At 37.5% G+C, this 12,038-nt stretch overlaps 1 protein-coding gene across 6 annotated transcripts in view; it reads left to right on the top strand.

The window, feature by feature from the left end:
• Positions 1-12,038, top strand: part of RBMS3 (RNA binding motif single stranded interacting protein 3) — a 1,456,421-nt gene that overhangs the window by 920,447 nt on the left and 523,936 nt on the right. For all 6 annotated transcript variants that reach the window (XM_074405764.1, XM_074405765.1, XM_074405763.1 and 3 more), the window contains one exon: positions 6,825-6,883. In XM_074405764.1, the coding sequence (XP_074261865.1) occupies positions 6,825-6,883 (59 nt within the window). The remainder of the gene's footprint in view (positions 1-6,824; positions 6,884-12,038) is intronic.

The raw sequence follows: 12,038 nt of genomic DNA on the forward strand, positions 1-12,038 counted from the left end.
CTTGTCCATGAAGTATTTTGTTTCTCCTTCACTTATGAAGCTTAGTTTGGCTGGATATGAAATTCTGGATTGCAAGTTCTTTTCTTTAGGGATGTTGAATATTGGCCCCCACTGTCTTCTGGATTGTAGAGTTTCTTCTGAGAGATCTGCTGTGAGTCTCATGGGCTTCCCTTTGTGGATAACCCGACCTTTCTCTCTGGCTGCCCTTAGCATTTTTTCCTTCATTTCATCCCTGGTGAATCTGATGATTATGTGCCTTGGGGTTGCTCTTCTTGAGGAATATTTTTGTGGTGTTCTCCGAATTTCCTGGATTTGAATGTTTGCTTTCATTGCTAGGTTGGGGAAATTCTCCTGGATAATACCTGAAGAGTGTTTCCAGCTTAGATTAATTCTCCCTGTCACATTCTGGTACACCATTGAAGCATAGATTAGGTTTTTTCACATAATCCCATATTTCTTGGAGGCTTTGTTCATTTCTTTTCACTCTTTTTTCTCTAATCTTGGCTTCTTGTTTTATTTCATTGAGTTGATCTTCAATCTCTGATATCCTTTCTTCTGCTTGATTGATTTGGCTGTTGAAACTTGTGTATGCTTCACAAAGTTCTCATGCTGTGTTCTTCAGCTCCACCAAGTCGTTTATGTTCTTTTCTAAGCTGGTTCTTCTAGTTAGCATTTCATCTAACCTTTTTTTCAAGGTTTTCAGTTTCTGTCCATTGGGTTAGAACATGTTCCTTTAGCTCAAAGAAGTTTGTTATTACCCACTTTGTAAGGCCAGCTTCTGATAACTCATCAAACTCATTCTCCATCCAGTTTTGTTCCCTTACTAATGAGGAGTTGTGATCCCTTGGAGGAGGAGAGGTGTTCGAGTTTTTGGTGATTTCATCCTTTTTGCACTGGTTTCTTCCCATCTTCATGGATTTATCTACCTGTGGTCTTTCAAGTTGGAAACTTCCGGATGGGATCTCTTAGTGGATGTCCTTTCTGTTTATGTTGAAGCTATTTCTTTCTGTTTTTTAGTTTTCCTTTTAACAGTCAGGCCTCTCTGCTGCAGGACTGCTGGAGGTCCATTTCAGACTCTGTTTGCCTGGAATCACCCTGGGGGCTGCAGAACAGCAAGGATTGCTACCTGTTCCTTCCTCTGGTAGCTTTGTCCCAGAAGGGTACCCACCAGAGGTCAGCCAGGGCTCTCCTGTATGAGGTGTCTCTTTGGGAATACAGGGGTCAGAAGGCCCCTTGAAGTAGTCTGTCCCTTATCAGAGCTCACATGCTGTGCTGTGAGCTCAGTGGTTCCTTTCAGAGCTGCTGGGCAGATACATTTAAGTCTGTTTCAGCAGAACTTACAACCAGCCCTTTGCCCAAGTGTTCTGTCCCAGGAAGGTGGGGCTTTATTTATAAGTCCCTGACATGCTGCTGCCTTTTTTCAGAGATGCTCTGCCCATCAAGGAGGGAGTCTAGTCACAGTCTGCTTACAGAGGCATTGCTGAGCTGCCACAGGCTCCGCCCAGCTGCTATTAAACTTCCTTGCCCTTTTGTTTGCACAGGTAAGGTTAGAGCTGCCTCAGTAATGACGGACTGCCTCAGTAATCGTGGACACCCTTCCTCTCACTGAGTTGGACTGTCCCAGGTTGAGCTCAGACTGCTGTGCTGGAGGTGAAACTCTCAAGCCAGTGGGTTTCAGTTTGCTGGTCTTTGTGGGGGTAGGACCCACTGAGCCAGATAACTTGGTTCCCTGCCTTCAGTTCCCTTTTCTTTTCCAGGAGAATGGGGGGCTCCGTCTTGCAGGCATTCCAGGTGCCAGCTAAAATAGCTGCCTGATTTGTGCTAGAAACCCACGGTGCCTGCTGAAAAGGCCACCCAGTTCTGTGCTGGAAACCTGTGGTACTTGTCAGCCTGGCAGGAATCTCCTGGTCTGTGGGCTATAAAGATGGTGAGAGAAGTGCAGTATCTGAACCGGAGTGCCAGAGTGGCCAGAAAAGTCCCCAGTGGTCTCCATTGGGTGTCGGGGTGGGGGTCCTCTAGGTCATCGCACTTCCCAGGTGAGGTGGCACCCCACTCTGCTTTGGTTTGCCCTCCTTGGGCTACACCCACTGTCCAATCAGGTCCCATTGCGATAAACCTCGTACCTCGGTTCCTGGTGAAGCCATTTGTAGCATGGAAATAGTAATTTGCTAAGTAGTAATACACTTACCTGAAAAAAGATTCATGTTTTTTTAAAAACAATTGTTTTTCTAATCTCTAAAACACATAAAAATCATTCCTCATTGACAACATATTGCCACTTGTTCAAACACTGCCTCTTCTAGGAACTTTTCTTCAAATCTCCCTGCTGGATAGTCTTATTCTGTGTTCTTTGTAAGGTACTGACCCCAAGTAGTATGTTAATAAAAGACATTTTAGTTTGCACAATAGACATGTAAAATTTACTTGATGTGGACGTAATTACAGAGTCTGGCTATCTCTTGGGGGAAAGAAGCACTGCCCAGATGACAAGACCAAGGTCCAGGTTCCGGATTGTTTGTTGTCTGCTGTTTGTAACACCCCGATACTTCTAGGTTTCTGTCGTCATACACACATGTTAGATGAGAAAGAGCTTGCCTGATGAATCATCTTACCCTGTTCCCTTTTGCAAAGATCAGGAGGCCTTGGAGAAAAGACTATTGTGTGAGTTTTTTAGGGCTGCCAATACGAAGTACCACAGACTGGGTGGCTTCGTGAACATGCATTTTCTCGCAATTTTGAAGTGGGACGTACGAGATCAAGGTATTGGCACTGTTGCTTCTACTGAGGCCTCTCTCTTTTTCTTATAAATGGCTGTCTTCTCTCTGACTTCACATGGTGATTTTGTGCCTGTCTCTGTCTATAAGGACAACAATCATATTGGATTAGGTCCTATCGCATAACCTCATTTTACCTTAATTACCTATTTAAAAGGCTCTGTCTCCAAATACAGTCACATTCTGAGGTAGTGGGGATTGCAATTTTAACATACTAATTTTGAAGAGACAAAATTCAGTCCGTAACAATTATGCATGGCTGTGACGACTCATTTGTAGATTGAACTTGTTAATGTTTCAGAGTATAAATGGGTTGTAAACTTGTAGGTGAAATTTGGCTGATGTATTCCATCAGATAGAAAGATAGCCCTACCACATCCCAGCTGGGTCCCTAAAGCTACAGATATGCTCCATTACCATCCCCAAATGCCAAAGAATGAATGAGCCATCTAGAAGAAGGCAAACAACCACATTTGCTAAAAGGATAATGTTTCATCCATTAAATAAATGTGATACCTTTTTCTAGTCTGGTATCAATATAGAAGGCATGTGAAAAATGAGTTAGCTGAGAGTTAATTGACTGCGGAGACTCTATTTTCAGTCTCTGCCTGTATTTTCTGAATTAATATACACAGTGGGTGATTCAGCAAAAGGGTTTAAAAATAAATTCTTTATTGAAAGATCCCACCAATTTGATGTCTTCATAATTCATGAAGAGTAGAGCCATAATAGCTCTATTTTCTCTTCAACTTTGAAAATAAAAGATGCCATTAGTTTAAATTAGGCTTGTATGTGGAATAATCAAGTGTATCAGCAAATATAGTTTGACTCAGATGCTGTTTAAGACTGAGAATAAATGCCAGAAAATAACTGGCTATTTCTTTTAAAAAATTAAGTATGAAAATTATATTGACAAGCTAAGGTAAAAGTATTTTAAAGAGTTGATAGACAATATATAAATTTATAAAATTCAATTACAATAAGCAAATAGTTACTGTAGAGGAGCTATTCTTTTAAAACATACTCTTAGAATATAAAGAAAATGTTATTAGAGACCTGGCTATATTTGTAGAATATATGAGCTCTCAGGATAGTTGGTGAATATGTAGGTATGGGGTTGCATATTTATATGCCAAAAAGCATCCTTACATTGCTGTATTGGGGGCTTTTTACCTTAGCTAGAGAAGGTCCACATGGAAAGAATTATAGCATAAAATGTGTTTACTTGATTTATTTGTTTCCCCTGAGAAGTTCAACCCCCCAGGGAAGTAGACTGTGGATAGTATTTTATCTCCTCTAGCTGTGGAAAATGAAAGGATAGAGAAGTGAATTGGATTCGTCTGAAAGCTTCCAGAGCCAGGAGGCACATGGGACCAGTGCTCAGGTGTCTATTTCCAGGCATTATTCAGGAATTTGGTCTCATTATTTTCTCTAATATTAGATTCTTGTTTCCACTGGTCGGTGGCATAGTTAAAGAAAAACTTTATGAAGGCTTAAGGTCTTAATCTAAACCCTAAGAAGGGAAAGAGTAATAGGTTATATACATGAAGGTATACTTTTTACTTCAGAAATCTGTATTTTCCTTCAGAGTGTATAAAATCATGTACTTTTAATCTGTAGGATAGTGTTCATTATAATCTAGTATACTTTGATAAAAGCATAATTTCACAGGTATATTATATTTGTGGATCTTGTGTTTATGGTGGTTAGGTCTTTTAAAAAAAAACTAAACCTTATTTACCTACATCAGTTGTTGACTTTGCAGATCATGGAGAATACAGAGCAAGTCATGCAGAAAGTACCTGTTTGTCATCCTGAGAGTTCAGACATGAACTGTCACCAGTGGCCCATTAAGTACCTTCTCTTGTTGTTTAAAGCATATTCTAGCTTTGCAAATTAATTGTTAATGCAGAATCTTGAAACAGCGCCATGGAATGAAATTCCTATTACTCCAGTCATAGCAGAGATTGCGTCAATTACTCTGAGTTGTGTTTCATTGTTTTGTGATTCTGTGCTGTTGGAAAGTCTTGCCTACATAGTGTTTAAAAATAAGGAAGTCAAGAAATAACTTGGTTTGCTTTTCTGGACTGTGTGTGTGATTTTCCATTTATAGTAATGTGGTAATAATTTCTGAGAAGTAAAATTCATTTTCTTTGTTTATAAAAAAAGTTGCTTGTCAAAATACTCACAAATGCTTTCCATAAGAAAACATTTGACCTTTTTTTTTTGCTGTAAAAATGACTACATATACATATTTAATGAAGTAGAGGACATTCTTGTAATATTGATATAGTAGGACAATATGCATGCCATTGAATATTGTTGATAGTCCAGTTGTGAGTTGTAATTCACTATAGAACACAGTAATGTTTAATTTCATGTTTAAGACAGAGCTAAAATTCAATTTAGAAGGTTCTTATATAAAAGTTTCAGGAATACCTTTAGAAACCAATTAAGAAGGATTTTTATCTGAAGTGTTTATGTGCCTGGTGTAAGATAGTTACACCTGTTCTAATTTTTTTATTTTTCTGATTTTTACTTCTCACATATTGTATTAATGGTGCATGGTATGGAAAAAAAAGATATAGTGGCGTTTTCTTTTCTTGTCTCTTATTTTCTACTCTAAGATACATATAATTTTGCAAATATTTATTTACCTTAATAGCTCAAACCTAGTAAACATTATAGCTAGTTAATGGGTATGATTGTAGGTACCATGAATCATTGCCTAGTAAGAGACTGTTCAAATATGATATTATTTTGATATTATTTTACTGATTATTTTCCCAACAGAGAAACTCTTGGGATGAAATAGAGCTCCAAAAAGTGTTTTGGGGGAGATGGGAAAGGGGGGATTGGGAGTTTTTAAAGAGAATCATCTTGTGTGGTAATAGGCATGAGGTAACAGGCATTTTGATAATATGAAAGAAACAAAACAGCTTTGAACGGGTAAGTATCTATACAGCTAGGTAGAGTGAGAACATAATAAAATCTCTCACATTTAAAACTAACAATGTAAATTATAAATGTATATTATCTTTTAGCAAATAACTATACCTTTCAGTTTTCTCGGTGGACGATTTTGACAGTCTACTAATGATTGAAGCTTTCAGGACAGAGTCTTTACCCCCTCTACTTCTCATCATTCTCGGAGAATGCCAAGGGCTGGAGTTATTTTTGTATAGCTGATAGCAGGGAGAGGATCATTGAAAGAAAAGCTAAAATTTAATGAACACTGACTCTGTTGCAGCCACTGTCCTTAGCATGTTAGGTAAACCCATTTTACTTTCGCAAGGACCCTATGAAGAAGACAAAATTACCCTAATCTTATATACTTACAAAAATATTTATATCATTACAAATACAAATAATTCATTACAATTAAATAAATATATTTATAACATTATAATAACATTATAGATGATCAAATAACGCAAAGAGCACATCCTACTTACTTAGCCAACCAGATCTATCCAGGCTAAATTGGAATCTGAGCCATGGTAGTTTGGTGCCCCAGTATATTCTTTTAACTATTATATTACCTTACTCCTGGAGCCTAATTTAGTGGACTCCCAAAGACATGAAGGTTGATTGAACCAGGAGATTTGATATATTTAACTTTTCATTTTTACAGATGAAGAAATTGTGTCTTAGTGAAGTTGGATTAAACTGTGTACAGTTATAACACAGGGTGAGAGTTAAGGCTGGATGCAGACCCCTTTCAGTCTAGCACCTAGGTCCACGCTTTCTTCCATGAATCCGCAGGGTGCAGGTTACTATGATCACAATCTCATGTGATCCTCTTTTGGCTGCCTGTTACAGCCTGCAAAGTTTATTTTTGGAGCTCAACCCTTTGCTTACATAGAGAAGAACATTCCTACGTTACAAAGAACTGGTGAAAGGAAATCACCCAGGTGTGAAATGGGAATTCAGAGCTTGTTTTCTTGGTTTATCCATGCTCAGTTGTTTGTGCCCCGATGTTCATTAGGGTGTTTTAAGTGTCTTCACTGGATTACAATAACATGGATTTTCTTTCTCTCTCTTTTTCAGGTATGGAAAAATTGTGTCTACAAAGGCAATTCTTGACAAAAACACAAATCAGTGCAAAGGTATGTGTAAGGGCATCTGTACCCTGAAATCTTGCCTCTGCTTTCTGATTATTGGCTCTTCCTTTGTAGAAGTCCAGGTACCAGCTGCACAATGATCATAATGCATGGTATATGGCAAACCTCTTTAATGATGCCAGTGTTCGATAAGTTGTATTTCTAGTAACATTGCTCGTTAATTTTTTTCGTTAACAAACAAAATGAAAATCACAAATCAGAACAAGTATGAAATTGCTTCAGCATAAAACTACACTACCTCCTAACAACTTTGGGGTATCCAATTTGAATGATCATCAGTGATGCAAATTGATTTCCTATATAAAAATGAGGAACTCTGGGGAAAACTTCCCCATGCAAAACACATTTTAATTTCTCTGTTCTTTAAAGCTTTAGCAACATTGGTTGACTAGGAATAAATTTACTGATGGGCCTATTGTATTAAGCTTCAGCTATAAGCATCTCATGGGATTTCAGAGTTGGCATCTTATTAAGACAGGCTTTTTGTTTTCCTGGAAATACTTCTGAAGTCATTTGACTATATCTGTGGCTTGTGTTTCTTCATGCCTGGGATTTCTATATTCTTTTGAAAGTTGCATTTAATTAATTGTGAAATCTGTATGGTTGCTCTTGCATGACTCAGTTCTGATCGGAAAATTGGAATGCTTCTTGTAACATGTGTTGTTTATTGTTCCTTTAATCCAGTCTTTGTTGTAACACGGAAATCAAGAAGCATAGGAGAGCCAAGTTCATTCTAAACACTGACCCTATTTCCTATACAAATAGAATGTGCACAAGTTTTACAAAAGAGCACTCAGAAACTCCTATATATGTATCTCCTCACCTACTTGCATAACGGTAGCCAGATTCAATTTGACGGTTAAAAAAATAAAAACATTCCAGGATGTCTTTAAACTGAGAAATGAACTACATATTATAAGACAAAGAATAATAAGTCATGATTTCTTCCACCTCATAGTTTCAAGTCCTAGTTGAAGAGATACCAAGAAAACCAAGAAACTAATTCTAATATCCTTATTAGGATTACTGTATCACCCTAATATAGGTGAGGGTGTAACAGGGGTATCAAAAACAGAATTACCCACAAACTACGGCTAGAGGAGAATACAGAGATTTCTTTTTGGGAAATGAAGTTTGTAAAGTTAGGTAGAATGGGTGAGCTTGGGACACATGGATGTTTAGGAGAAATAATTTCACAATATGATTAAGTAGACCCACGTAGCTGTAATAAAAAAAAAAAAATTGTACCAATGAGGACAGAAAGAAGAAAGCAGTTAACATTTTGTAGGCTTTTAAATGACAATCCTGGATATTTTCAATTTTAATTCTGTATGCAACATAGATCTCTTAATAGTTTTTGAGCAAACAAAATATGATTCTAAAGGTGTTTAGTAAAGGTATTTCAGCAAAGGTGCATGAAATTGAATTGTAAGGGAGAGAGTGGAAGCACAAATAAAATGTGGGTTTTAAAGCCATAGTACCACAGGGAAATTAGAAAAAAAAATTAACTATTATTATTAGCATAATAGAAAGGGGTTCTCCATGAAAGTTTTTAAAGGTAGAAGTGGCTATTGTCTGTAAAGGTGAGAAAGAGGAATGTATGAAACAAAGCCTGCATGTTGAGTCTTCTGATTGGGAAAGACGCCTGTGCCACCTGCTGAGGCAAAAAGTCCAGAAGCAGTAGTAGTAGGTTTTGGAGAGAAGGTATTAGACATACTGAGTTGGAGTCTCTGGCATGGCAACCATATGGGGGATGTCAAAGAGGAAACCGTAATAAAGCCCAGAGCTACAGATGCTGACCAAAGTCAAAGGAGAAGATAAGATTACCAAAGAATAATGTGTGGAAGAGGAAACGGCGTGGAGTGCAGTAGGGTGGGCAGCTGAGACCTTGGAGAACATATATGAAGAAAGCTGGGCCATGACCAAGGGATGTTCTGTCACTCTTGGACTGCGGGGAGCATGTGGGATGTTAGAAGCATTAGAATGCTAATTCTGTTGCTACTAGAGCTGCCCAACCCGTTTACAAAGTCTTGGGTCAGGCAGTTAACAATAGTGATCAAACACCAATCAGAAACACCAATACTGCATGCTGAGGATAAGCAAGGCAACGGGAGGCCTGCACAGATAAGCACCACCTGGAAACCTCAATAGATTCTATTACATGACCGGTAACTGGAGTGGTCAATATGAAAAGATCTTTCCCTATGCAAAGTTGTGCTCAGTCACACAGATACCTGCTGTCACAGTACAATACTGAAGACCACACAAGTGTAAATTGCCAACATGCAAAAACGGAACTCTTCTATAATTGTGAAGGTTTGAAGAATAAGGGAAGTCACTGAAAATGGGTGGTCAGGGTCTCCATAAGCAAATTATATAGTGGGAGTGTGGGTGCTTATCTGGACAAATTGTACTGTGGGTATCCTGACCTCAACTCCTAACGTCCCTATCCACACTTTTTGCAACAGCTTATTTGATTTTCTGTCTGTGGAGAGATTCCTAAAATCAATGGAAATAGGACCTGTGTACTGTAGAAGACTTATCTGTAAAGTGGGATGTATGAAGGGTGATACAAGAGTGTTTCTTGGAGATACTAGAAAGAAATATTAGAATTTACATCTCTGTTTGTTTTTATATCAACTTTTTATGAATATCATGTATTAATATAATCTTAAAAATAGATGTATTTTAAATAAATATGAAAATATTGGGTATGCTGCTTCAAAATACATTTATCTCTAGTGATATGAATACTGAGCTCACTAATGAATATGGAAGAATAAAAAGAGTAAGAGAAGGAACTAAAAAAGGCAAGAAGATAAGGAGGGGGAAAAGAAGGGACTGTGGAACAACCTAGGAAAATCACTTATAGAAAGGCATCTGTAAGAAATTGAACAGCTGTTAGACCGTTTGCCCTGAGGGTAATATGAAGAAGGCAAAGTGATCATGTGACCATTATGTGCTTATAAAAGCCTCTTATGAAAACCTCCCATTGCCTTGCTTAACCTCAGCATGTGGAGTCTGTGCTTAGCAGTGTTGAATGAATCACAACCTTCATCAAGCATATCACGGGAGATGTGCCCTGTAGGGCAGCGATCATGATAAAAAATATACTACTATCACTTTCAGGTTTTAGAAAAGTATTATTTTAATGATACACACATATATATTATTTTATATATATTAGAGTATTTCCTTTCAAAAGATAGATCTTGACATAGTTGTGAGAAGATATGATTAGAAAGACAGCAATTATAGAAAATTGTGTATAACTGTTCATGACGACCATGGGAACAAGTTGTGGAGGTTAGGAAAAAGATATGAGGTCATGGAAGAGTTCTCGGAGCTGATAAGAATGAATGCTGAAACAATCATTGAAACGTTTATTGGAATTGCCAAGAAATGAAACAGGAGCAGTGTGAGAAAAAGTGACTAATCCAAAAGGTATCTGTGGAGAAATAACGGGATGGGAAATGATACTAGGGATCTGTAGAGCACGATCAAAATGATGACTGGTTGGTAAGAAAATTTGATGATGTGAGACTCTAAATCGGAGATTTTAGGTAGGGTGGAAACCATACTGAGAAAGGAGGAAAGGAGCTTACCACCTACAGGTCCAGTGGGAAGAGGGATGTGGGAGGAAAAAAAAAAAAAACACAAAAACCTCAAATTTGAGAGGGCTGCAATGGCAGTAGTGTCCTCAGGGTAAATTAGGTAAGGATGGGAAACATGCAAATCAAAGCATCTTTGCAATGACAGTTCACAACCACTCAAGCAGCAAACATTAGAACATGTTGGCCATCCAATGCTGTTCACTCTGAAACTGGTTCATCCATTCTTCATTGGTACCATGCTAAACTGGTACAGCCCTTTTAAAGTCAGTATGGAAACAGCAATAAAGGGCATACCGTTGAAACTAGTTAGTCTGCTGAGAATATTCATTCAAATATTTTATTGAAACACATTTTAAAAATTATGTGTCTGACAACTCTGAGCACTCTCATTTTCCTTACTGGGAAAAAATATAGGAAGCATCCCAAATCTAGATTATGGAGCATATATAACTGTTATGTAGCTGTTAAAATGGTAGTCATAAGGACTAGACTATGCCAAGCCCTAGAAAATGTTTATTATATGAACTTAAATCAATATAAAAGGATAAAAAATAATGTGTACACTGAATATGGATCTATGTAAATATTTGTGAGTCAAGATCAGCATGGTTATGACTGTGGGACAGCCAGGCTGCCTGGTTTGAACACCGTGTCTTCACTTAGTAGCTGTGTGACCTGTGGTAGATTAGTCAACTGCACTTTGCCGTAGTTTCCCCATCTGTAAGATAACAGAACCTCATTCATAGGGTGTTGTGATGATTCATAAAGTTAATACATGCAAAATGTTTGATGATATCTTCTGTTACTTTTGTATAAAATACTGGCAATATCAAGCAATACACAAATGTTTGTCTTAGGGTAGTGGGATTATGGGTGATATATTATTATTATCTTAACGTTTCTTCAAATCTGTTCCGTTGTGTTTTGGGGTAAGAAAAAAAATATAGCTCTTGGAAAAATGAAGCTGGTTTCAATTATGTTTATATGTTGGTCGTTCTTTCTATGGCACCTGAGTAACTCATGACTATATGTTTCTTTGATTTTATAAAATAATGCCAGATGAAAATAGCAAAGAATTAGAGAGAATGGCATGCTTTGCTTTTTTATATAATAGGTTTGAATACTTCTTAATAAGTTGAGTACTTCTTGACCATTGCTTTATTCAGGAAAGAAATTACAGGATGTGTGAGGTGGCTTTTTCAAACAAAATAATGAAGAGCATCAAGACTGTCATCATTAGAGAACACAGATTGGATTTGGTCTTCTCTGTGACACTTGATTTTGAATCATTCACAACTTTTTCTCCAGGCACAGAGTATACAATTAAATCTAAACATTATGAACTCAAGGATTTGTTTATTTTTATGTTTAAAGATATGATAGGAATTCAGTTCTTCATTCGCTGTTGAACCTACAGCATATTGTGTACAAGGTAGTCTTTACCAAGGTATGAGAAAGTCCATGAACTTGTCTCTTTAGAAGTAAAACGAAAAGGTACCAAATTAACCTGATGTATTAAACCCGCA

The sequence above is a fragment of the Saimiri boliviensis genome, chromosome 9, assembly GCF_048565385.1.
Source record: "Saimiri boliviensis isolate mSaiBol1 chromosome 9, mSaiBol1.pri, whole genome shotgun sequence".
Lineage (NCBI taxonomy): Eukaryota > Metazoa > Chordata > Mammalia > Primates > Cebidae > Saimiri > Saimiri boliviensis.